The 27799-nt window shown below is 33.7% G+C and overlaps 3 protein-coding genes across 3 annotated transcripts; 2 read left to right on the top strand and 1 right to left on the bottom strand.

The window, feature by feature from the left end:
- Window positions 1-73: 73 nt before the first annotated feature.
- Window positions 74-9570, top strand: LOC149741758 (trafficking protein particle complex subunit 9-like). The gene is made up of 22 exons (XM_089887990.1): window positions 74-373; window positions 1915-2107; window positions 2190-2340; window positions 2395-2603; window positions 2677-2774; window positions 3259-3393; window positions 3946-4094; window positions 4925-5045; window positions 5106-5293; window positions 5526-5687; window positions 6129-6259; window positions 6436-6672; window positions 6755-6867; window positions 6920-6996; window positions 7100-7365; window positions 7482-7632; window positions 7793-7907; window positions 8241-8442; window positions 8511-8606; window positions 8865-8963; window positions 9106-9230; window positions 9301-9570. The coding sequence occupies exons 1-22, from the start codon at window positions 200-202 to the stop codon at window positions 9517-9519; spliced, it is 3411 nt and encodes a 1136-aa protein (XP_089744116.1). The 5' UTR covers window positions 74-199; the 3' UTR covers window positions 9520-9570.
- A 714-nt stretch (window positions 9571-10284) lies between these two features.
- Window positions 10285-15389, bottom strand: LOC149741759 (rho GTPase-activating protein 39-like). The gene is made up of 15 exons (XM_089888112.1): window positions 15249-15389; window positions 15034-15159; window positions 14792-14971; window positions 14197-14241; window positions 14010-14127; window positions 13345-13768; window positions 13090-13265; window positions 12859-12982; window positions 12556-12738; window positions 12421-12494; window positions 12031-12140; window positions 11764-11853; window positions 11612-11703; window positions 11286-11455; window positions 10285-11079 (listed from the first exon to the last, which is right to left on the bottom strand). Exons 1-15 carry the CDS (start codon window positions 15260-15262, stop codon window positions 10885-10887), a joined length of 2121 nt encoding a protein of 706 aa, XP_089744238.1. The 5' UTR covers window positions 15263-15389; the 3' UTR covers window positions 10285-10884.
- Window positions 15390-22537: 7148 nt separating this feature from the next.
- LOC149741760 (alpha-tectorin-like) lies at window positions 22538-27432 on the top strand. The gene is made up of 11 exons (XM_089888126.1): window positions 22538-22665; window positions 22812-22895; window positions 22956-23028; window positions 23088-23259; window positions 24454-24611; window positions 24946-25126; window positions 25584-25654; window positions 25720-25909; window positions 26537-26770; window positions 26828-26939; window positions 27149-27432. The coding sequence occupies exons 2-11, from the start codon at window positions 22832-22834 to the stop codon at window positions 27283-27285; spliced, it is 1392 nt and encodes a 463-aa protein (XP_089744252.1). The 5' UTR covers window positions 22538-22665; window positions 22812-22831; the 3' UTR covers window positions 27286-27432.
- Window positions 27433-27799: the final 367 nt, after the last annotated feature.

The following is a 27799-nucleotide window of genomic DNA, read 5'->3' on the forward strand; positions in this document are numbered from 1 at the left end:
CGTGCTCATGCATTAGATCTGTCATCTCTTGTTTTTATTATTATTAATTTTTATATTTTCTCGTTCTAGCGCCCTCTATAACATCTCTTATTTGGTGATTTCCCCTTTTTTTAACAACAACGACTGGAAAAATTAAGGCAGCTGTACCTGTATCAAAACCAGTTTCTGATTGCTGTAATATTCAAATCGAACAAATAAAATGAGCATAGCAAATTACAATGTCAGTTGTAAGCAGCATTCACAAATTCTTATCTGTGTTCAATCTCACGGTAATATATCTCACACTGACTTCGAGGAAGCATTATCCAGAATTAAAAAACACGAACATTTAACTGTGGCAGATGCTGGGCGCAAAATTAACGTGCGCTTCGAGGTAAGTACTTAATTTGTTGCTAGTGAACAATTCTCCCTACGTTATCTGCTAATCGCTACAACCAACCACTAACCCGTATGATCAATAACCTTTAACGCTGAGAACATAATAATCAGATCTTTATTAAACTGTGGTCGACTAACTTTAAAGCATTAATTGGAAACTGCATACAAAATCTCATTTTCCTAACATGACGTTGGTAAGGGCCACCGGGGTATATCACTGCAGAGCGCATGTAACCACGGGAATAGCTGTATTGGGTAATCCTTTAGCTGGTGGCCACCTGAAATTTTGGTTTCTTAAAGTTCCTTAGGTGTCACTGATACCCACTGTATAATTTTTTTTGAAAAAACTCGGTGAGACTTAAGGAACATTTTGAAACCAAAATTTCAAGTGGCCACCAGCTAAAGGATGTGATCACTTTTAACAATAGAGTAAATACACAGTATCCACATCAAAGTAAATAGATTTACAACAAGTAAAAACATTCACTGTTCAATGGCCAGTTGATGCCATTTTGTTTTTATTGATGCAAAAATGCTTCAGATATATTGACCTTCATTTCAATTTTTGTTTTATTATAATTATTGTACTGTATACTTATAATGCAATAAAATTCAAAATGTTTGATTAATTTGTAAGCTGACCAACACTAAAGCTTTGGCGAGAGCACGTGGACCAATATGGTAGGCTAGTACCTACTTATTAATGTACTTTGGTTTACACAGCCACCAAATATGGAGTTGTAATTGTACATGTGGGTACTCGTTCTGCACATCACGGAGTACATGTGCACGTGAACCACTAACCTCGCGCCCAACGGCCCAACCAATAATCTTTGCCAACCTCTAGCACTTTTTACCAGCCTAATCTTTAACATATCAGAGGATTCTTTACTAGAGCCCTTAATTTTAATACCTACATCACATTTAATACTATTTAGGTATTAGTTAAAAAACTTCGACAGCATCCTCAACTGTCCTAACTTGGGACATTTTTAAGTGGCGCATATATTCAATGGATAACTATTACATATTCCTCTTAAACTTTATTCATGTAAAAGGTTGTTTTTTGCATAAATGATCATGGCTTTTATTCAATTCATGACAGCCCGTACACAAATTACGATTCAGCAGCGCACTTTTAAAGTTAGTATTCGACACTTTTCTGTTTAAACTGTTTGCTTCCCCTTATAGTGTTTTAAAACTTTTATTAAATGGATGTTCTAATGTTCTTGTTTTCACATAAGATAGAGGTCTAAAATTGGACAGGAATCTTTGCATGAAATGTCAGGCTTATAAATTAGGCCTGATAAAAATGAATTGGGGCCAGTCTGCAGAAGTACGTCCAACACTGATACTAGGTGGACTAGGTTTTCTGGTTATGGAACAAATCTGGCAAAAAGTCTTCAAATAAAGACACCACCACTATAAAATAGAATAAAAGATGTGTCTTATAATACTATTATATTATTTCATTAAATCACATCAACATGCATGACCCAACTTTTTTCTAACTTTTAAATCTCTTTCTTTTTTTAGGTTGATGTTCCAGCCAACAACAGTGAGTGGGGATTTTTTCAACCTCATAGAAGAGTGATGGGGTTTATCATGATTGCTGGGTGTTCAACTGCAATGGATGTCGCTCTTCTTCATGAAGTATTTCAAAAGAAAAAAGAAACGTTGGCAGATTTTATATTTGATGCACGATGTTTTGTGTTCGGAATGGAAAACTGTAAGTGAGAATTTAAATTTTTCAATAATTATTAACATAAAATCAAATTGTAAACTAATTTGTTAAAATATTTTTATTGAAGCATTGATACAACAACGAAATGCAGCAATGTTGCAATACCCTGATGTGAAAACTTGGAAAACCTGTGATATAGATATAGAGGAGTTTCTTACATCTGTATTTTATGTTTTGGAGTCAAAGAGATTGCATATTGTTGGTGATAAATCAGACAAGTAAGGGAGGTTATTTCCTAATAATTCCTAAGTTGTAATTTGTTATTTTTATAGACTACCACTGCTCACAGCTCCATTTGAGCGTCAACAAGTGTCATCATATGACAGTGATAGTCGGAGTTATCGTAAAAAATGTGCTGGGAGGTGGAAGAAACATTTGGCTGACATCAGTTTACTCTCTGGTTTAACATTAGATGCTCTTCAGAATTATCACTCGGCATTGGATATGTTGGTATCAGTGAATGATCAAGTGTGGGTCGGAGGTTGGATAGAGTTGCATCACTATCATCAGCACAGTATAAAATTAGCAGTGCAAAACATTTTATTTACTTTCAGGCGCATTAGAAGGATTGTGTGTGACAAGTGCAATTGTTTGGTATTCCGATGAAGATCACAATCAAAGTGAAGCTGCCAATCTTGCATCATCAAAACAGGTGGATCTTAATGTTGTTTTTTAGGAATCCTATTAATACTCTGATATTCCATGTTGGTGTAACCAGGTAAGAATATCATTCTAATGAGCATTTGTTTCTGTAAATTTTGTCACTAAACTGTGTCAAGTGTCTACTGTATAATTATTAATTAATTTGTAAAAGTTAACTATGGGTTCCTCCAACTGTGTGCAGTAGCCTCTGTGAAGAATTTACTAATTGGCAATAACTTTTAGATATCGTTTTCCATAAAATTAATTTTTACAATTTAAAAAATTATTTAAAACTGTTAGTATTACTACAAACTAGGGGTTTTCATGTATTTTGTGTAATCACTCAAACAAGACGAGTTAAACAAACTGGGAGCTTACCACCCATGTATTTAGATTACTTTTGCAGGCAATGTGACTCTATAACCTTTATTGGCCAACATTTGAAGCTATTTAGTTTAAAAAACTTGGTTTAACATTTACTGTGTACTGCACAGGCGCTTGATCCAAGAAATCTGGTCAGTTCAAAGATATGGAATTCAGCAACAATGGCAAATTTGCTGAAATATTGTATTCAAACACCAGAAGATTTTGTAGATAGATACAAGGAAGCGGTTATCAACTATAGCCGGGTACAGTAATGTTGTTTATCAATTATATAGCATTGGTCAAAAGACTCAAAACATGGTTTCTCAAATATCTAGGACTCTTCTGTTTATTAGCACAAGATCGCAGTCCTTAAAATAAATCATGATTAAAAGTACTTAAGTTAATGTTAACTCACTAAAAAAAGATTTTGAATATTGAATAAAACTGGTCAGGTAGAATGTGTGTTTAACTTAAATTTTTAAAAAAGTAGAATTGTAATTTTAATATAAAAAACCTCAAGAGGCCTGTTTGCCGTAACGTCATCAAAGAGAATGGCCAATAAGAATACCCTCGTAATTATTTGAAGCACAGTGCTAACCAAAATCATATAAAACACCTGGTTTGCAGATAATTCAACTTTTTCATATTTTTGCACCACTTGAAATATTGTATGAAGCATGCGGGATCGGTTTCTTTACTTGTGATATTTAGTCTTAAGGTGTTGAGTTTTGGTTTCGGCTCCTTTGATCTATTTATAGTTTTGAAGTTAATATTGTTAGTTTAGAGTAATACAAAGTATTAACTCATATTCACAGTGTAAGCATCTGGGAGTTGTTGAGTTGGAGGCGTGTATCAAAGCAACAAAAGTTATGGCGATTATGAAAAAGTCAATGGAGGCATCAGAGTTCTTACAGAATGCTGTCTATATCACATTAAATGTGACAGAAGAAGAACGAATTACTCGGTATAAGGATATTTTATTCTAATCTGTTGATTTGATATAATAAAATTCAATATATATATAGGTAGTAAAATTTGCATTTTTTTAATCATTTCTAGTTTCTAAACTCCTAAGAACATTTTTTTATATACATAAATATATTATGAAAAATAGACTTCATTCGGTTCTAATTTTTCGACTGGACATAGCTACACACCAGCTTACTCTGACTCACCTTTTCATGCATTTTTAAACTGAATTTTGTACATGAACGACCATCGTTTTTCAAAAGAATATATAATATGTACTAGTGAGACATAATGAACATCTTAATATAAAAAAATGGGTAAAAAATAAAATTTGTTATTGCATAAAAAAGTGCCGACTCATTATAAGCTAGTCTGTAGCTATGTTCGATCAATAAATTAAAACATACCAAAGTCTATATTTTATAACTTTTATATATTTACAAAGAAGAAGCATTCATTGTAACAAACACAAAATTGAACTTTCTTACGTAGTTTGGAAATTGGAAAAACAATTGCACAGGCCAATTATCACAGGATTTTTTTAGTGCCCGCATAATTTTTCTAAATTTGGTGGTACCGTTATATTATATTTCTGCATATCTGTCACATCAACAGTTTTACGAATTTGTAAGGTGCCTATTTGCTTCTGAACATAGTGTCTTTGTGAAGTTTAACATGCTAATGTTGCTAATGTGTTGATCTGTCAGCATCGTTAGCATTTCGTTAGAACGTTACTTTTACAACTTAGTTGTCCCATGGACTGTTCTGGTTGTCTAGGACAAGCGATAATGTTGTCTCCTACTGTATTTATTTATTATTTTTCAGATACAGCATCGTAGCTGACTTATACCGAGCAATTAATTTCCATCGAAAATCAGCATTTTATAAAAGAGTTGCAGCCATGCAGTGTGTGGCTCCTAATCTTAATAAACCAAACTGGCAGAAAGTAAGAATCTTGTAAAGTTTGTAATAGTATCTAGTATTGTAATACTGGTATATGTTACAGTGCTACCAACTACTGCAGCATTCACTGAGGGGCTATCATCTTAATGTACTGGGGGATGAAAACAAATCAAGCTTGGACACAGAATTATCTGACCAGGTCAAATATGGTTGGCCTCAAGTGCGCCTTCGTGTGTTACATGAGTTGGTGTTCTCGTCAAGACGACTCGGGAAAAATAAGATGGCAGTAAGGTTGGTTGGATTGGTTATTGTTAATGTGCATTTATAATGGAAATTGTAATGGGTCATGGCAAAGGTTCCCAAACTTTGAATTTTCCATTAGGGGCTCATAGGGTGTTTATTGGTCCTGGGAAATTACTGATAGACATTTCCTATTTTCTTTTGAGACAGTTTGCTTAACTTACACACATTTAAGAAATCTGTTTTACATCATACAATCAAATTCTTGTGTACTGTTGTTTAGATACATGTTGTACTTGCTGATGCACATGCACCAACATCTGTTGGAAACTGAAGAGAAAGAAATATGTGCGGGGTTAGAATCTTTTGCTGGCAAGTCAACGTTACATGAACAAAGTGATTCAGACGATGATATTCACATGCTTTTTAACTTGCCACAAGTTTTGTAAGTTTTTTGTAAATATATGTGTTTAGCAATTTTAAGAACTATTTTTTCCTTTTTTTTAAACATTGACTTAAAAATATGATTGCTCATATCTTTACAAGTTATGGAAAGATTTATTTATCACAGAAAGGTACATCAACTATTTACTATAGATAGTTTACTTTTTAACCCTTACAAACATTGGTGTACTATGCTGTATTTATAAGTCCAGGATATCTTACTTTTACAAAGGTATTCACTTTAGTAACATTTTTATAAATAATATTACTATATATTTACAAATAGATAAGAATTTTTATAAAACTAGTAAGAACGTTATATATTTGTTGCTTTTGCTGCCTGACATATTTTTAGGAAACTGTTCTTCTGGTTAAATAAATTTTACTAAGATTTTATTAAAAAACAATTTTTTCTCTCCCACATAAAACTTTATTTTTTTAGAGAAATTGTTCCCAAACAATTGTCATTCTTCGCACAGCCAACGATTTTACAAGCTGAACAATCAACAGATAGTGTTTTCCTCTTTACACCTTCCACATACCAATCACTTAAAAGAGTGGAACAACACATAGGTATGCTAATAAAAAAAATATTAAAGATTATGTGCATGCAAGAATCGTTTTAGAATAGTAAAAGTAAATGGCTTACACTAATGAGCATCTTTATTCCTGTCATGCTTCTCAGAAGTTAAGGTAGTGTTTTATTGTACAATATGACAATCCTTGTCTATTTCCTCTTTATCTGTCAGATTTCAAATGGTGTGTGAATACTCCTGCTGAGATTCAACTACAAATCCACAACCCATTGCTCCACCATACATTACATGTGTCGAAATTACGTTTGATTTGTGAATCTTCATCTGAAGATGAAAAGGAAGTTAATTTCATTGAATCTCATCAAGTATCACTCGATATTTCTCCGAACTCTGCGATTCAAGCAACTTTAGTTGTGGTTCCTAAAAAAAATGGAACTATTAAAATTAAAGGTAATCCAATGTGTACGATGGTGGTAAATTAAGTTAAATTAGAAAAAAAACATTTGATTAAAATGTTTTACATTCGTTACAGGATATGAGTCAGTGGTGTTTGGTGTTAGATCACAATGTTTGTTTTCTGACATGAATTGGATTCCAATCAATTTGTTTGAAGTTGAAGTAACTCCAGCACTACCTATGTTACAGGTAATCTTATATTATTGTAGGAATTTAATTTATTAAGACTTTATTTTTTTAGAGAGAAATTTCCGACTATAATTTGAACTCTGATGAAAACAAATGTGAGATCGAGGTTCATTTGTATCCAGGAGAAATGTAAGTTTACTGATTGGTTTAGAGTTAGACATTAAAAAAATTGAGCCATGCTTTGTAATTTTTCACCTGTGACAAACCTATTTTTAAAACTTTTTTATTTCAGAAAAACATTATGCATCCCATATACAAACATTAGTGAGGTAAATCTCGATGAAATAGAAATCTTTCTTTCACAACCTGTTGATACAAACAAACACAACATATCCTCTGTTGTAACAACTTCAACGAAAGCAGAGAGGAAATGTAACTGGTTGAAATTAAAATTCAATAAAGAAGAATTGAATTCCCAGCTTCCACTATTGCCACAAAAATCGATTCAGATTCCTTTTCAAATTGAAGCTACGAATGTTGTAACATCGGAAACATTTGGTGAGATAAAGATTTTTTGTATTCTAACCCTTATACAACTATGGGCTCAAAATATTTATACAAACACATGTTAATTTTCTTGTGTGGCTTACTTATGCTAAACTGATGTTTTACAGATTTGAAAGCTTGTAGCAGTGAAGTGCAGATTAAATATTCGTGTTTAGAGGCATTGGAGAAGAATTGGTGTAGAATGGTGTCAGTGAAGCTTGTGGTTGTGTTACATCCATGTTTGCTAATAACTAATCTCAATATCTCATCAGCAACAAGGTATTAAGTTATGTGTGGTGACATCTGCATTTAATATGTTTAAATTCCTAACCAGTATATCTTGAAAACGATATCTGAAATCTTTCAACACATAAACCAACAATATTGTATCTTTAATAAATTAAGTTTAAACAAATTAAATAAAACTTGAAATTTTTAGACAGCTGAACTACATTACAACCATGCAAGTGGAGAATATATGTGATGACGTTGTTCGAGTAACTTCCTGTAAACTCAACTGTGACAACGTCGTCAAACCAACTCATCTAACTGGTGTAATTTATATTTGCATATTCTTGTTTAATAGTTAAAGTTGATGCTTTCGAATCCAGGTTTATTTCTGAATATATAAACATGACTGTGGAAATAAAATTGCGCACACATTTAATTTGACAGTTTTGTTGAACACATGGGATTATATGGTTTTTATTCACTATCGTGTGTTGGTATCTTATTACTTTTATTCTGAACAAATTTCCGTATTGAATTTGGAAAACTACATTAACTAAAATCATTAAAAACTGACATTTTGGGGTATTTAGTATTTGTTTATGTTATTTTTATAAGAAAGATATTTATTTATGTTTGACTATAACTGGTTGTTGCAGATTGAGAATGGCCACATTGTAATTGCTGATCTTGATGCAAATGATAAGAAAAAGTTGAAATTTCAAATTTCAACTTCCACTCTGTGTACTGCAATACTTGAAAACAAATTTGATCCACTTTCCATCACAAGTAATATCAGTAATGATGATTTCATACGAGATAAATTCAATAAGGCGATGTCACTTGAATGGAGAACAGGAAGTATGTGGTTGTAGTAAGCAAAATATTTTTTTTAACTTGTATTCCGTTTTTCTGAATTTTGGAAATAGGTGGTGCAAAATTGCGTCGGGGAAAGATAAATATCTCATTGTGCGAGTTTAATTTGACAAGTTTTGTGAACGTTGTTACTGCACCAATATATTGGGGTAAGTTTAACCAACATTGTTTGGTTATTAACAAGATTATTATTACCTTTTATGAACTTTAAACCTTAACTTATAGTTTCTCTATCAGTAGTGCCCTAAGAGTGAGGAATCTAAAAATATATTAAACATTTATGTTTATGCTTAATTGTCTTATTTGTATAGAATTTAATGTTGTGTAATGTTTATTTTGATGATATCCAAAGGTTTGAGAAGCATTGGCTGCAAGTATTCAAAACCACAATTCTGTTTTTATTTCAGAGTTCTTAGTGAATGACATAATCATTACAGAAAGTGGAAAATGTTCTGTTGCTATAGGAGAACCATGTCCAGTGACAATTCAACTAAAAAATATCACAGGTATAACTTATTTAGTTATGTCATAATACAAAACACAACATATTGTGACTTTCTATATTGTTTTTTATTTAAATATAACTTTTGTTGATGATAATTAACATACATTAATAATATAATAAATAAACTGCTAACCAACTTGCAGAACACACAATCAGTAAGTTAGACCTAGAGTTGGAAATATTTCAAGACCAAGAAAATGGTTTTCGTGAATGGAATATGGAAGACTGTGTTGTGTGTATGGGATGTCAGGGACAGTACTTCGAACAGGTACAGGAGTTAAAACATTTGTTATGTTTTGTTTAAACTTAGCATTTGTATTTACTCTATATCAACCTAGGTTGCTCCTGGTTCATCAATTGACTTTGAAATAGTATTGGTGTTTCTCTTGGTGGGACAGTACAATGTTCGTTTGAAAAGAATGTCTGCAAACTATGATGGTATCAGTGACAAGTGTGGTGGTGAATTGAAAAGGACCATGTCAAATCAATCCAACCCAGAAGTTCTTAGTTATCGGGAGTTTTCACCCAAAGTTGTTTTTACTGCAGTTCAGAAGTGACGTTTTTTATTTCATTGTGCAATACAATAAAATTATACAAGTGCAATATAACTGTTGTTGTTATACCATTTCATAGTGAAACTGGAAACCTTATTGAATCTGAATGAATGTAACTTACTTTATCCTCACGTGGCCGGAAAACCTGGTGCCAGCTTACGTGGGTGAATCTAAAAAAAAATTATTATTATTTTGTCATCAAACTAATTAAGGTGGACGATTTGGGTATCTTTGGTAAACATTTTTTAAAGTGTAAAATACAGGGAATATTAATTGTAAAATGTAGGTAATTACATAGGCGCAGGTTTTTGTAAAAGCTTGTAGGGGCAAAACGTGAAGTCATAATTAAACAAAGCGCCATAGGCATCGCTTATCATTATCGGCGTATCGTTTACCACTCGCCTGTAGTTATTATTCCATCCTTGAAAATAATAAAGTCGATGTTTACGTGGCTTACCCAAGATTTTCATCAACCACTCATATTGCTTTGTTGGGGATTCACTTGATGAATAATTGTGTTATAATGGAGATTATGTTATTTTTTAGCAAACTAGAAGGACGTTTACATTTACGGTGAAGTTACTTAACAATCGTAACCATAGTTTTGTATTTATACCATTGTTTCTAAAATGTAGATATTTATACTACCTAATCTGATCAACAGTGCAACACCATGTGTGCCGATTCCATATTTTAGGCTAATCCCCTGATCTAACATTTGTGGCACTATTAGTCATATAATATCCCATTCATTAAAAACAATAATAGTTTAGTTAATCTGAATACTTTATTTGGTGAGAAAAGCCACTTAAAATGATGGAAGAAAATGATCGCGCCAGCAAAACACAGTGAATAAGACAACAATCAAAATAAACAAATTATTTTTGCACAACACTTCAACAAACACTGTCAAGCAAGCTAAGATGTTGCCTGTTTCAGGCTTAGCAGAGAAAACATCATCTTTGAAGCCATGTTCAAATGATTCACCATGCTATAAGCAGTAGCAACAAAAAGAAATTGCAAATTTAATTTTTCAGTAATAACGGGTACTTAACAATTGGAATGGGCACTAAAAAGTTGTTTGAATAGTTTAAAAAGACTTGGATTTAGAAACAAGGAACTTGAAATGATTTTTAAAGTTTCTGTTTGCCGCTAAAACCCCAATACAGTTGAAATAGCAAATTCTTAATGTATAGAGTTAGAAGTACGTCTTTCAAAAATTCAAGCTCTGATTTTACAACATAAGTTGTTCATGTCCACTTATTAAGAAAAAGAATAAATCCTGTGAACAATATGATTCCATTTTGGGTGTTAGATGTATTCAAGTGAGCATACACAGGCACCTGTGGAGATATACAACATGTTGTCTCATATAACCCCATCAAGACTGGAGGTATCAAGATGTTGCACCAAGGTCCGGATGTAAGACATCTCTTTACGAGTGTTTTCAAAGATGATCCGTGGATCATTACTCTCACATCGGAGGCAGTTGGGAGCCATCACCATTGCAAGGTTGTTCGCATCCATTTTGGTAACTTTCGAATGTTCTTGTTGTGCAAATATCTGATACAGATATTGAGATATATAGATTTATTGATAAAGAAATACTTTTACTCAGTTACAAAGTATATAAATTAACACGAACCGCTTAAATTGTGACAAAATCCCTTATAAATAAATTTGTAAAAAAATGATTAGTAAGAGCCTAATAAATTGCAAACAGTAGTTTAAAATGCAAAAAAGTCTTACATTTACAATGTTGTTTTTACCTGAAGGAAGCGAATGAGGTAGGTGAGGCAGAGGCGATTAATATCCGGCAAACTGTAAACTACGTTAACTGCATCATTCGGATTATTATAGCTTTCAACACATGCGTCATAAAACTCTGCTGGTATAAGTGGTTCAGCAAGCTCACGATACCACAACTTCAGCAACGAACCTGTAAATAACATGGGCTTTATTAATAAAGAATCCTATTCTTAGATTTTAATTTGTTTTACAGAGGTACGCTCCACTGATATGTTCTTGTTATGAAAACAAATGCAGATTTTAATGATTAATTTTAACTACAGTAAAATTAGCTTTTTGGAGGTACCTGGAACGTGAGGATCACGTAATGTGTCTGGAACATTCCATTGATCAATTTGAACTTTTAGCATGTTCACTTCATCTATGTCACCTGGAACTCTGATCAACGATAACCAGGGTCAATATATTGTTATACGTTTTGTAAAAAAGTTAATTTACCGGAAAATTCCTTCTGTTTTATTCCCACCAAGTGTTAAAACTTGTTCTGATAATGTTGTGAGGATCCACGGTAGTCTGTGGTTTGGATACCTGGATGTTCAAAGATATACTCATTGTTGAATTGTAAAGATAGCACATATCTGTTGCCTTAATACTTAATATAAATCTTAACAGTCTTGCCGACCTTTTTAACAGCCTTTTTCTATTGAAAAGACTTAAAAAATGTAACTAAAGGTGTTCTATAACAAAACTCTTGTTTCAACTTACTTATCCATCTGTAGTTCCATAACTTCATCTAATGTGTTTCCAAACATGGATGGGTTGAAAATAGAACGTTGGGATTGAACAACTTCATCAAGTGTAGGTTTTTTCTGACCCTGTAAATACGGATGGGAAAAACAGACAAGAATGAAACCAAAGTATGTTGCATGGCATGCATATCTTCTATTACATGAATAAGAAATGTTTTAAATTAAGATCCGATGTTGTTTTAAAATGTACAGGCTATCTGGGTTGGTAGTCCCTCCCTACAAGGGCAATGCGGAGCATAACTATTGGCAAGGTTGGTGTGGTGCTTAGATTTCGAATAGTTGTAAACTTGAATAGTTTAATTAACTTATTACCCATACACTGAAAACTTGAGATATGGAAACTTACTCTTTTTGCTCCAGTTTGTATTATTTTCTCCAGTCTCTTAAAACTCACTTCAGCGTAATGAGAAACATTTACTCCTGAATGAACAAGATTTTAATATAAACACAAATTGGCAATAAATTGAACTGTTAGGCCTACCTGCAGAATCCTGCATGTCAAGATGTGTGCAAATATATCCTTCAAGATAAGAATAAAACTTGGTGGAAGGAGGGAAGAAGGCGAGACACATTCCAATCAACTCGAGACCACGTTCCATTGATTCAGGTTTCGGGTTACCAGTCGTTTGTCGACATAGTTGGATATATATTTCATCTCTTAAACCTGGCATGGTGAAACAAGACATTGTATAACATTACAGCTTTGATGATTCAAGAACACGTAAAGCTTATGGCAACATAGCAATACATTGTTATAAGCTCTTATAACTAATTGTTTTTATACCTGTGCCTTGCCAACCCTTTGTAATAACATCAAGAGCGATCTCAAATTTCTCAATCTTTTTCACCTTTTTGTCTCCCATGTACGCTTGAATCAATTTGAAAGTTTCACACGCATCCTTCTTTGTCTGGAATATTTCAATCTTGTTGTTATTTACTTTTATTGACATAGGTTAAATTTTACAACATCGACCTTAATAAATACTTTTTGTTGAAACATTTCTACCATACTTACATGTTTATCTTTGGTCATAATCATTGGTTTTTTAATGGTATCTCTGGTCCATGAAAGCATGGTGTGAATGGTGATTTTCTTACGCAGTAAACCACGTTTATGAACATTCAGGTTCGATTTAGCAAAGGATTCCATGTTTGAAACATCTGATGGTCGCTTCTTAGAAGCTCGGAAGTCTAAGGAATATTTTATATTTTGGTAATGTTATCATTTTCAGCCGACAATAAATACTTTGTAGATTAATTCTACATTTACCTTTTTTGGCAGGTGCACTGTGTTGTGGAAAACTTTGGCTCTTCGATAGAGATGACATGCGGTCATTTTCATTTCGATCAGTCAAGGATTCATTGTGTCGTAGTAATACATCTCCATCATTAACAGCATCGTGTGATTTAGACCGCGCATGCATTAGTGGAGTGTGGCTGGTTGACAGTTCTGGCATAGTACTGTTTAATGGTGATATATCATCACTATATTCACTATCCGGTAAAAGTTTGGCCTGTTTAGGTCTTGTTTCTGACGAATCCAGAGAGCCTTGCTCATCTGACACAAGAGAAGAATTAGCAGTTTGTGAATCGTCTTTTAAACTATTGGTTCGCACAGGGAGAGTCACGTTTTCATATGTTGGATTTGTTCTTGAAAAACTTGTCACTTGTTCAGAGTTGCCTGTTGCTGAAATCTGGGAAATGAGATTGATTATTAGTATTTTAGTAACCTTATACTTTACTGTTAAGTGCATTTAAAATTTATTAAAATGTTTATTTTATTTATTTATTTGAACCATTTACTGATATTGGTGATATTAGATCTGCAGTATTTGTTATAATAATAAAGCAGTGATACTTCCTAGTAATAACAACACACATCATGTTACAAAGTAATGTGTTAGATTGGCAATTTAACATATTATTATTTCCAACCTGAGAATCACCAGATCTTCGTACTTTTCCACCAGATGTTCGATGCCTTCTTTTATGGATATCCTGTGCTCGTTGACTTGCTGATAAATTGTCACTATCACTGCTTGTTGATTCATTTCTACATTTATTTTGACCACAATAGTAATTTGGATAAAAATAAATTGCCTTATTGTGTATGGTACCTTACCTTGCTACATGTTTGCCAGTGCTACCTCTGGATCCAGTTGTTCGTCTGTAAAAAGTTACAACAACTTAGGATTTGTACTGCACCTGTTCACAATATTACAAAGCATAGGCTTGTATACAACATTAATGAATGAAGGACAGATTATGGTGCATACTGCATACTAAGAATGATCAGGACGTAGAGAAAGAAGGGCAGTGGAGTTATTTACGAACATATGACTAAGATAATTGGTTCTGGTGTTGCGGTTTGACTAAAATCGAGGTATGTATTTATAGATGTGTCGCAATTCCATAGTTAGTTGCAGTGGGTAGACTACAGTTGTTTGCAGGAAATAGCATCGACATATCTCCCCTATCATGCCATTCATTTACAAACGCAACTCCGGAAGTACTGTATTCAATTTGGCAGTGGTTGCTATTCCGAAAGTTTAAATTATAGAACATATATATATTTCTATGATTTTTCTGTCCTGGTTTTCTACATTTTTACCTTAATAAGTTTTAGCAAAGAGATATAGTTTGCTATGTTTAATCACTGTTGACACAAAAAAAAACAAAATAAGCAATTTTTAACAGTTCCATTCCACCCATCTTACCTGTGTTTTACCAATTTATTATCATCTCTCCTGACACTGTTTTGCGAAGTTTGTTCTTTAATGGTTTGTAACTTAGCCAGTGGGACAATATCTGCATCTTTCGGTCGATGCCACACTGTCTTTTGTAAGCTTGCATTGAAATAATAAAAGCGACAGCTTTTTTGATCATACAATTCCCACCTGTGTAGGGAATTTCATATATCAATCAGCATACGGAATTCTAATTAACACAAATTTCTTACCATTGATCATCTGATGAATGTTTAACATTTACATCTGGTGGTGGTTCCCATAGACACTCACCAGAGACAAGATTTGCATACATCCTCTCTTTAGTTCTTGGCTCAACAATCTCCACCCATTCCAATCTGTAATCATCATCAGAAATGTAAAACACTGTCTCTAATGTCATACAGACAATGCTGTGGTTTATTATTATTAAACATAGTTCACTTACCCTAACACCATCATGCCTGGTTAAAAGCTTTAGATGTCAGTTTACTTTTATGCTATGACAGATAAGAACAGGATACAAAATACGTATTTTATTAACACAGAATAGCCTAACATATATAACCTGAAATATAAAACAATGTTGGTGAAGAATATGATATAAAGTTGTTTATCTACTCTTATACAACTGCACTAATTCATTTTTCAAATAGCAAACTAAATAAAACACAACTTCTTTTAAAATGATTGATTAAGACAGGATTTTGACCAATGGAAACAAAGTAATACATCGCTTAGTTCATTACTAACAAGATAGCAATAAAAACACAACAACACTGCCATCATTTCACTACTCTGCAGCAATAACCGGGCGATGGTTTGAACGCAGATGACGTCACGTAGCCAACTTCCTGCCTACATATATACACGCTTTTAGAGGATGTGTGGTAATCTATAGACTGACTAACTAAGTCTAAACTAAAGCAGCGATGGTCTTTTGCTTAGTTGGACAGCTGTGTCAAATTTGTGAAACTCGCCGCTAGTACAAGTGGAACAAAAACAATACAAAGTAACGAATTTACAGAAAAAACATGAAAAAAATTACTGGCCGTTTGTGATTATAAATACTACAGTCTACAAGACTAATTACACGAGTATGTGCAGCACTATAATTTTCTCGCACCTCAGACGCAAACAATTTCTGACGCTTTTGTAAATTAGTTCATCATGCAATACGACCGAAGATCAGGCATACGCATATTTATAGTACTGTGGGGGAAGATGGGACACCTTTAGCACATAATATTCAAATATCTTGATCGCGTTTTAAACAATTAACAATGGTCTGTGAGAGTCGTGAGGGTATAGTGTTATAATGCTTTGACTGTTCTTCGTTTACCACTAAATGGGTCAAGAAAATAGAAAGAAGAGGTGTCCCATCTTCCCCCACCCTACTATATGATTAATCTCTCGTGGGAGATTTGGTAAGGACAGCTGCGGTGTATTAAATAAAATCGTAGGTTTGTAGAATAACACTTGATACAAACTATACTAACAGTCTTTTTGCGATGCAGATTGGATACGAGATTCGCGATACATCAAATTATTGAATTTTCTTCCAAGCAACGCATCTACGCATGACTAAACACGAACTTCATTTAATTTTTCGATTGAATAAGTCCCATCAACTATAATTTAAATCTGCAGTCGGGATATTTCAATTCCTTAAGAGTCGAGCGGTAGATTTGCTTTAAATTACGTTAAGGTAGGTTTTCAGTATTCCAATAAGCCAAGGGCAAATTACACCTAAAATTTCACGCTATTTAAGGAATGCAGGAAGTAATTTTATCCAAGTCGCTCCGTATTTCAGGCGCAGAATCTAAAATCATTTTGTTTGCACCTTCTAATGTAGTTTGTTTCGCACCACAGCACGCGCGTCATTCTTAAAACCACACATATTTCTGTCATGTTGACGTATTACATTATGTAATTAGTAGTGTGGTGATTAACGATGACCAAGAGCCAACTCATTATTGATTACTTCGTTAAGCAAGAACAATGGCAAATTCGTTATTAATATATCCGACGAAAGTCATCGCAAAACGGTGATTTATTAGAACCTATGTTAATGACCACTAACGGTACCTCATCATCACAGTACTATATCAAAAATGGAGCGGTATATCTGCATCGCGTTTCACAAAGCAATCTTTACAACATGGCAATTTCCAAGAATGAATATTTACTCGTTATATAGTACGCCAGTGCTCTTCAACCTTTTATGGGTTGGTGAACCCCTAAAGTTGCTGCGTCGAACTCATGCACCCCTGATGTCGAACTCATGCACCCCTTACGTCGAACTCATGCACCCCCCTTCCCAGTGATGCAAGATATAGAATTCATATAAAAAAATGTAGGAAAGTGGCTAAATCGGTTAAAAAAGTTTAAAATGAAAAAATATTGCTGAAAATTGTTGAAGTTTGTGATGCACCCTTGTATACCTTTTAGCACTGATGCACCCCTGGCATATTTTGGTGCACCCTAGGGTGCACCGTGCACACCGGTTGAAGAGCACTGTAGTAGGCTACTGTGGGGTAAGATGGGATAACAATACTATTTATGTACTACCAAATGGAACGGAAAAATAGAATAAAAACATGTTTTATCTTACTCAACTCTACTGTAATGTTTTTCTTCTATTGGAACTTATTTTCGTTTTTGATTTAGCCTTTTCTGACTATATACTTCTCTTTAAAGAAATAAGCACTGCTCCACGAAAATATTTGCTAGCTCCGTTTTAAATAGAACCAAGATTTGGTTACGTAACTCTAATACAGCGATCGCGAAAATATTCCGGAAAATTCTAGCAATAAACACAGGCAAATAATCTGTGGTGTTATGTGTCCAGTACATCGTATAACACTATAACTGACTTCGTTCTCCTTTACCTCCATTCAATCAAGTTACTCTCTTCAGAATATAAAATATACAGTGATTACTGATCATTGTGTGGACTATACGACTCTACGTTGCTCTGTTTAAATATCAATCAAAATCGTGTTGTGACTGCAATATATTTCAAAACGGAAACATCGTTGCACCTTGCACAGTAGTCATCCAAAACTCTCTAACGGCATTCAATGTCGAAAAATATCCGGTTACTGATTAACGAGACAAATTATCTAACTACCTGGAACCAGCCAACATCATTTGATAAGAAACTGGATCGAGAAGCAAACAATTTCGTTAAAGTGCTAAAAAGGAAAAAGGCAACAAATACAGACATTTGTACGATCGGAGAGGTGTAATTGCAAGTCAACGATTAACAACAAAAATGTTGCTATCTAAATTTGTACGAACCTCTCATTACGGCAGATTAGCAGTTACTGGATACCATCATTGTTATAAAATAGGATTGAGGAACGTTTATAAAGTTCGCCGACGTAGAAATAATGATTGTTGCAGTTTACTGCTATTGTTTTATAATGTTCATACACCTCGTGCCAACTTACGAGTTACCATGTAAGGCATGTTATTGTGGGCCTGTGGTTGATTATATTCTAAGGGTTTTTTTTTGGTATTATTTTTATACATGCTGCCCATGGCCTACCAGATACTTTTTTAAACTCCAATGTTATTAATGACATATTCGTTCATCAATAATATATTGCTTAATCGTGGTTCGGAACGTCGCACCTTGTTTAAGTTCTTTCAAATCGAAAGCGTATAAATAAGTTGTCTCAGACACTCAGTTACGCATTCTGAACGAGAGAACGTCTGCGATTCGTGATTTTGTTCCCACGCTCTCTCAGCCTTGTGGCCTCAAATACGATACGTCACCTTATAGGTGAGTTATTGGATCAGGCTGATGAATGTGGCTTTTAAAAAAATATCGTTTCCAACAACAAACTATAACGTGACATGTTATCACATGAACATGATATTATTGGGCCTATACATGAGACCTACTGAGTTTGTCCTACTTTACACAAATGTTTCAACAGTAACATTATGCATATAGTAAAGTAGGGGGAGACAGGACCCTTAAGCACATATTGCTAAATATTTTCAAAATTAAAACATTTTACGTATTTTGCACTGTTTGGGTTATATTAAGAATTACAGTACTATCACATCTTGATTCTTGATTAATTGACGACCAAAAGAAATATACAGCAGGGGGTATTTAGCGATTCGCACAACACATGTAATATTAACAATTAAAAAATAGTTGGGGTAAGATGGACAGTTTAAAATTACCGGTAACTTTAAATAATACGTAAAATTGGTATCAAGAATACAGGTAATAACACAAAATAATGTTGCCCTACTGCTATAGTTTTTAACATCATGTTTAATGTTATATATATATATATACTATATTTCAATGGCGGACAGTGCTACCATTGTGAGCAAAACACTTAACGGCAACTGCCTAAACGGAATGGTTTGTCTAAATTGTCACTCATCATACCAAAAAATATCCCCCAAAATAATTAGCCACAAAATTACAATTACATATGTGGTAACTTGTGACTTGTGAGTGAGAAATAAATACGTTATGTTTATTCTTTTAAGTATAATAAAGCAGTAGAACTAGCATATTGTTTAAGTTTTAATTACACAACAAGTTTGTTGAACTCATTACAAACTAATAAGATCCTTTATATCTGCATGATTATCATGAATATTGATTTGCTGATTAGTAACTAGGATTAGGAAAAGAATCTATGTAAAAATCAACTAATGGTCTTTTAGATGGTAACATTTCTTTTAGATGATATACATATATATATCTGATAACCTATGCTCTATTTTTTTTAATTTTAACCATAGACTATAGTTTTACCGAATCGAATCACTTGTAGCAGCTAATGTTAAAATACTGTGTGGATTTAGAGATTACATGTGTTACTGTTACATGCTTGGTGGCTTGATATTGTTTTTATGTTATATGTATACATTTATAATAGGTAACATGTACAATGCACATGTACGTACAGCCAAGCAGAGATTTTTTCATTCAATTACTTGAATCAAATGCTCATTTCAAAATCTTGAGAGTGATGCTTAATGCTATGGCCTATGAAACGTAAGATTATAATGTCTGTTTAAGCAAGATAAACTGTTCCGATAAATGAATTAATAATAAAATGTAAACGTTAAAAAACATCAGCAATGAGTATTGGAATTCTTTAATTCCTTTGTGTCATTAGAGAATTCAATTCTTTTGTGTTATTATAAAAAACTTTAATCTACCTTTTATGTTTTAGCGATACTTATACTAAAGCTCAACATGCTAGCCTGGTATTATGCTATATCCTTTGATAATTTAGATTATATAACGTAGTTTTATCTTATGCCGCATATGGAAAGAACAGTCTCAATCAACTAAAGATTTTCAGAACATGTTTTCATAACCACTATAGTTTTTTGTGCGATTGTCTGATTTATAAACACAATAATGTTATTTGTTCATAAAAAAATACAGGCAGTGACACAGTATAATACGAAACGGGAATACCAGTATGACAGACCTTTCACATTTATATATATATACCATTAAGGTGTCCTGTACACGGCACACATTGACACATGGAGTAGTGGTGCTAGTGAAGAATCCTTCCCCACCTTATTTGCTAACCACTAGTTAACCCCCTAAACATTAATCCCTAACCACCAACTTCTAACACTTTCCAACAGGCTATTATGCTATGTACCGGAGGATTCTTCACTAGTGCCAAATCTCATATAAAGAAAATTTTAATTCACTAAACATTACTTTACTGCGAATCTGTGAGCTGTTTATTTTCATCTGCTTCAGTTGCTGGTCTTGTTTGGAAAATCTCCGTCATTCACACAAATGCATCAGACCGTAAAACAACTAAAAAGTTAAAATCAAACAAGACAGCGTAGCTCTAATGACCAGACACGAATCGTCATATAACGGTTGGTCCTTATCACATGCGCAGTAGGTCGAAACAAATATAATAACTACCCTGTCCAATTTTAACACGACCCTGAGTTGTTATTTGTAGCCTATAATAAGGAATTACTACTAATAAACTTATTTTAGATAAGTTTAATAAGCATATTTTACTAAGTTTACTCTGCCTTACTCTCGTTCACTGTAAAAGCTCTGGTAAAAGTACTTGAAGAATTTGCTATGAACTGTGTTTTTTGTCTTTGCTTGACAAGATAGAACAATACTAGCAGAGGCAAATGTAACAATAAAAGTGATTGGGTGTTTAATTCATTTCTGGTAATTATCGGCACACCATGGTGTCTGACGTAATCCGACATAGCGACGCCAACAGTACAGATGGTAGAAATACCTTGAAACGGTGCAAAATATGTTCCATAATATTTTTTTTAATAATCCACATTTGATGATAGACGAAAGCTGATACAGTAATATTCAACAGTTTTTTCACAAGCCAACAATTCGCCTGGAAAAGTCGATTACTGTTGTTAAATATTAAAATTTGTGTTGAACAAATATAACATTTTTCAATAGTTAACAACTCATATATATAAGGGTGGGGGAAGACACCTGTTCATTATATTTTCTCGTCCCATTTGGTAGTAAACAAAGAACATTTACAAAATTAATAAACCATATCCTTATAACTCCTACAGACCGTTATTATTTGTTTAAAACACAATCAAGATATTTGGATCTTTTTGCTAAACGTTTCCCACCTTCCCCCACCCTACTATAATAAAGGGATGCTTGTTCAGAATGCTCATTGAAATATACTAGAACTGCCTAAACTTCGAATCACTAAATCAGAATCGTAGTTTAATAAATTTCAGTTTGTCTTATAAATTAGTATTAGATATGTGGAGGTAAATGGACATTATAAAAAATAGGCCGTGGTCAATATGAATTATATAAGAAAAAACACGACACAAAAGCATCGTTTTTATATTGTAGGGTCCTATACAAAGCATATACGTGGCAAAAAAAACTAGCAGTGTTTCTTAATTTATGTTGGTTGCATACATTCGAAATCAGTCATATAGGCATTTGGACATAAATCATAAGAAGTGGCTTGTATAGAAATAATTGTACAAAAAACATTAATAATAGCTATCATTTATTTTCTGTTATTACTAATTCTAGAGACCGTTAGTTCAAACACATTATAGTTGTTGTTTTAGTGGCGCAGTATAGTTAGCGGTATCTACCAACTCGCTACAGAGACATGCAGACATCATTTTCTGCGTTTGCTTTTTAAACCCGCTGTCGATATATATTTGGGCCGAGCGCTATTAAACGCATGCGCCAAAAGTCGGATCAAATTTAATGCAACTCTCGGGTAAAAACGGTAGGATATGACACGTTGAAATTGAAGTGTTCGCTTTAAAGTCAGAAAATGCTTCAGGAAAAAGATTACGCCTATTTATAATCTTTTTATGGTATACCCGGCCGTTTAATTGATAACAAGGAAGTATTACTACGCAGCTACAAAAGAGATGAGCGAAAACCAACTGTTGTTGTTAACAGTTTAAAAATGGCGTGGGGAAGGCATACCATGTTTTCCTTTTCTGAAAAAGAGTATACATAAAGTAGTAAGACTTATTAAAAAATTACGCTAATGATGAATTATGACCTCTAATGTTGAACTATGGTTTTTAAATGTTTAAATGCATAAACTGCAGAAATAAATTCTTTAGCAGAATTTGCTGCTACATTTTATGCACATAACTAGCTCAACAGCAAGTTAAAATAGGAATGTAAGTTTTCCCTTAAACTGTACTGACGCGTTATTCCGTAGAAACATTAGGTGTATTCGTATGTACAGGTATCGTCGAGCTTATTCACGCACTGCGATATACATCCTGTGTTGATTCATTCACGATGAAACAAAGAAGTCGGTAATTATCTCGTTTCCGCCAAAAGCCTTCAACCAATACAGGTAAAGCAATGCAGTACGTTGAAATGAATAATATTATGTAGTAACTGTGCTTTGATCTGTTTTATTTAACGAATATGGTTATGTCATAGCTATTTTCAGGATTTTTGTATCATTGTTAATTTAATTGTAAAATTTTCGCCAAGAAGATTTGAAACTTGTTTCAAGAATGAATTGGCTGTTGTTTTCCCTGATTACGGTGTTGTTCTATGCCGTACAAGGCGAGACAGCAGGTGAGCATGCATAATTATTTTAAACCTATGTCCGTTTTATGGTTCTTTCTTTACATGCAGGCTCCGCAATAAGCAATGCACCAGAGTTGCCTTCGACCGCAATTTCTTGTGGTTCATCTGGAGTAATTATTACGTAAGCAGTTTCTCTCTTAATGCCTGTTACATTGGCATATAATTTATTTATTATTTTAGAATTGCCAATTCATATCTCGCCATGAACAACATCACAAACGTTACTACGGTAATACTAGTTAACGAAACGTCGCAGAATGAAGCATCCACCGCATGCACAGGGGTGACAACAGGCGATGGCTTCGTCATACGACTGTCATCTGGATTTGATATGTGTGCCAAGAGTGTCAATGTAAGTTTTACTATTTTATATTTCATGTGGCGCTAGGTCCACGGTTAGCGACATGTCGTCTTGTTGCTTTGAATCTTTGCCTCATCTTAGTTATCAAAGAATGTCTTACAAATTTTAATATATAGTAGGGGAAGATAGTGCATGCGGCAAGATGGGTCACGTTATTATTGTTACGCTATTACTTGATATACGAACCAACCTATTTTTCGGTTGCTGAAAAAAATAATAAGATCCTCATTTTGTATATACTCGTTGAACCATATTAAATCTAAAAACATATAAAAAAGAAAAAAGAATGAAGTGTACATGAGCAAACTATGTAAACAAAATAATACCGTTTTAAAATTGTACATACAGACTTTACGTGGCAAGAATCTAGCACAGCCAATTGTTTTTGAGGGACTGCCCATAAGTTGCAGAATAATATTAATATAAAACTTTCAACTTTATGTGCCATACTGCCCCACTTCCTAGTTGTGCAGACGTGTTTATAACTATAGCGGTGAACCGAGGAAAAAATAAATAACTCCCCTTGTGTTTTAATATATTTCTGTGTAGTGTCTTTTTAATAAAGATATGATAATACTAATTCGGTTGACTGACCATAAAGAGAGATATATAGTGGGGCGGGAGAAAAATGGGACACCTTATCATTCCATTTTCTACTCACAGTTGTTATAGTTAACCATGGACATTTAAAGAATTAAAAAACCTTATTCTCAAGATTTCTATATAGACCGTTGTCACTCGTTTAAAACACGATCAGGATATTTGGATATTATAGTAGGGTGGGGGAAAGATGGGACACCTTTAGCACATAATATCCACATATCCTGATCGTGTTTTAAACAATTAAAGGTGGCTGTACACAATATCCGGAATTCGTCCGTTTTGTCTGTTTTGTCCGGATTTCGCTGCCGCATGCGGAATTGCCCACGAGTTTGCATATACGATTCGCAAGCGAATTCGCACGCCGGATACTGTGTACCAGCCACCTTAAGAACGGTCTATGAGAGTCGTAAAGATACGTTTTATAAATTTTTAAATGCTCTTTGTTTATTTCCAAATGGGACGAGAAAATAGAACGAAAAGGTGTCCCATATTTTCCCAGTGTACTCCCCCCTACTATACATACGTTATTTATACTTATATGGTAAAAAAACTTACTTATGTAACAAATAATGAAACACACAGAAAACCGAAAACAAAACTTGTGTGACGTACCTGGTGCGCCTTATTGTAGCACGACCGACAACTCTTATATCTCGTGTTCGTAGCTACGTGTTTAATCTCAAATGTGAATACAACACTGATCTCTCAGGGAACATAAGATCAATCATTCCAGTCATACGGTAAGTAGCACGTACTGATTAACTGAGTGTTACTAAGGGCATATATATAGTACTTGGGCTTATTTAGATTCATAGTTTATTTTACACATCCGATAACTTGCATTATTGGGCTGTTTTATAGATGATGTATGTTGGTTTTTGTTCATGAGCTGTTTGTATGCGCAGAACTATAATCAATGGAGTTTTTTTATATTTATAAGGACGTTGTTTCATCAGTATGATACATACGTTTATATAAAATATTACTGGAGTTCCGATCAAATTATTTTATACATGCTATTTAACTTATTTTGATTGCATTTGTGTAGCACCAGAAAAATATTTGTTGTTTCAGAACACATAACACGGTGGTAAAAGAAAAGATTCAAGACTTTAGCGTTGATATGAGCCTGTTTACTGACTACAACTTTACAACGAAACTGCCACCAAGCAACCGCTCCGTAGTAATTCCTGGTGTATACATCTACGTGGGAATTTGGCTTAAAATATTTCAAATGTCCAATACTATATTACAGGTTGGTACGCGAATAAATATTACAAAACTGTATATCATATAAACCATGAATTTTATGAAATATATAGTGGGGTGGGAAAAGGTGGGACATCTTTCAATTTTATTTTTTGTCCCATTTGGTAGTAAACAAAGAACATTCAAATAGTTATGAAAGCGTATCCTCACGACTCCTACAGGCTGTTGTTAATTGTTAAACACGATCAGGATGTTGGGATAATATGAGCGAAAGGTGTGCCATCTTCCCCCATCATGCTTTACCATAAATTGTACATATATAGTAAGGTGGCTGGGATTGGGATACTTAAGTTAATAAAATTACATGGCTTTGACGCTGCCCTTATACTTCTTGAGTACACTGTCGAATGTTCCTGTAGTATAGTATTTGATTATCATAAAATACGAAACCATGAAAATAATTTTTACCCTATACCGTACTATATCATACCTCGTATTTACAGGCACATCAATGCTGGGCAACACCTAATAGAGATCCTAAGAGCAATCCAATGTATCACATCATAAGTGACAAGTACGATATTTTTTAAATATAATTTGTCATGTTTTTAAATTTAATTTCCCACTTGTCTGCTGTAGTTGCCCTAGGACAGACCCGCTGGATCCTTCAAATGGAATTAGAGTAAAATCGAACTACGTGGGAATACATGTCGAATTTGCATTTAAAGCTTTCCGTTGGGTTGACATGCCACTGAATCGTCAGCGAATTTTCATCCATTGTTTCATGAGCGTGTGTGACCCAGATATTGAAGGGAATTGCAATGTTACAGTGAGCTTTATACTCATACACTAAATTGCAATGTTATAGTGAACTTTATACTCAATTCTAATATAGGATTGTTTTCTGTAATCGGTCCGACGGTAAATATATTCACGCGGGTATATATAGTAGGGTAAGGGAAGATGGGACAACTTTTTACTCTAGTTTCTCGTCCTACTTGGTAATAAACCATGAACAATCAAAGAAATATAGAACCATATCTTTACGACTCCGATGGGTCGTTGTTAATTGTCCAAAACATGATCATGATTTTTAAATATTATGTTCTAATGGTTTCCTATCTGTCTTCCCCATCTTACTATATATCCAGAAAGAAATCATCATGACTTTCATTTGCCATGTTAGTAGATTAAATTATATTATTTACACCAACACACTGGTATTTAGTGATTAAAAAAAACATTTTTTAAATATTAAAAAAAATAAAGTCTATTAACTTATTGCAGAAGAATATGGGCCTATACTATATATTCTACACACATTAACGAAAAACAAAATTTGTAACTGTCACTGTATTTTTTAAATTTAAAAATAACAGCTTGCATATTACCAAAAATGTAGTCGTTCAAAATTACCAGTAAACACGCAGTTAATTAAACTGCTTTCTATATTCAGGGTTGCGCTACAAGCGGGCGGCGTCGTCGTTCTACTGAAATGGAGAAAAGTACTTCGAAAGTGATTACGATGGGTCCCATTAACGTGGAAACATATTCAATACAAAAAGCAGCCTTGAAAAAATCTTCCGATTCGGGGATTACTGCTGATGATCTTAAAATAAACGGATTGGTTAAGGAGCCAAAGATCGAAAGATTTGATTCCTCACAGCTGATCAAAGCGTATTGTGAAAAGGTATAAGTCTAATAAATTGGTAAGCAAGCCTGGTGTGTTATCGATATGTGTATCCAGATGGAGTGCGAGTACAAATGTCAGATGAACAGAGCTGGACAGCTTATGTGCATATGCCCTAATAATTTTTACGTTGACAATGATGGAAAAGCGTGCGTCCGTTCTAAATATTGTAAGTATATCTACTGACGGTTTTAAAGGCATCATATTTTCTATAGTGTTATATATTTCAACTTGTAAATGACTGGTGGTTTGTATTTAGTTTAATTATGCAATATATAATATATTTATTTTCAATTAGACAAAAGTTATGCTGCCTTAAACCTTTCAAATTATCTATAACTCGAATTTAGTTCAAATTGTAATTTGTTTGTTTTTTAGTTTCATACAGATTCCCCAACCTTGCTCGACATGGAGAATTTCTGCAATCGTATTCTCATTCAAATATTTTAGTCTTGGCATTCGCGGTTTGCTTCATTGTTCTGCTGCTGAAATTTATCAACAGAAATTATATTTAATAGTAGAGTTATCGTTTTCAGCTTTAGCCATCCACATATCGTAATTACATCTAAATTTTATCTTTGTGAGAAATGTTAAACTCAAAAAAATTGTTTAGTAATACCAGCTGTATCAAAAGTACATAAATATACGAATATAATCGGAAACCGAGTTTTATCTTATGCTTTAATTGAGAGTATGTTTTTCTTGAGTAACTTTTACTTTAATTGAGAGTATGTTTTTCTTGAGTAACACACACACATATATATATACAGTAGGGGGGGGGGGTAGTTGGGACACATTTTACCTCTATCTTCTCGACCAACGTGGTAGTAAACAAGGAACATTCAAAGAATTATAAAACTATATGCTCAAGACTCCTATAGACTGTTGTTAACTGTTTAAAACACGATCAGGATATTCGGATATTATGCGCCGAAGGTGTCCCATCTTCCCCCATCCTACTATATACAGTATATGTTTTTGACAGTATATGTAAGTTTTCTTTTGTTAGTTTTTTTGTTATACGAGTAT

The sequence above is a fragment of the Ciona robusta genome, chromosome 1 (genome assembly GCF_009617815.1).
Source record: "Ciona robusta chromosome 1, ASM961781v2".
Taxonomy (NCBI): domain Eukaryota; kingdom Metazoa; phylum Chordata; class Ascidiacea; order Phlebobranchia; family Cionidae; genus Ciona; species Ciona robusta.

Coding starts and splice junctions, on each gene's coding strand:
- LOC149741760 (XM_089888126.1), top strand. CDS start 22,832: ATGAATTGGCTGTTGTTTTCCCTGATTACGGTGTTGTTCTATGCCGTA. Junction 25,910..26,536: donor AAGGGAATTGCAATGTTACA/GTGAGCTTTATA, acceptor TTCTATATTCAG/GGTTGCGCTACAAGCGGGCG. Junction 26,771..26,827: donor TCAAAGCGTATTGTGAAAAG/GTATAAGTCTAA, acceptor ATGTGTATCCAG/ATGGAGTGCGAGTACAAATG.
- LOC149741759 (XM_089888112.1), bottom strand. Junction 13,769..14,009: donor GAAGATCTGGTGATTCTCAG/GTTGGAAATAAT, acceptor CTCATTTCCCAG/ATTTCAGCAACAGGCAACTC. Junction 11,456..11,611: donor ACGTGATCCTCACGTTCCAG/GTACCTCCAAAA, acceptor TGTTATTTACAG/GTTCGTTGCTGAAGTTGTGG.
- LOC149741758 (XM_089887990.1), top strand. CDS start 200: ATGAGCATAGCAAATTACAATGTCAGTTGTAAGCAGCATTCACAAATT. Junction 5,688..6,128: donor TTTAACTTGCCACAAGTTTT/GTAAGTTTTTTG, acceptor TTATTTTTTTAG/AGAAATTGTTCCCAAACAAT. Junction 7,366..7,481: donor TGTAACATCGGAAACATTTG/GTGAGATAAAGA, acceptor GATGTTTTACAG/ATTTGAAAGCTTGTAGCAGT.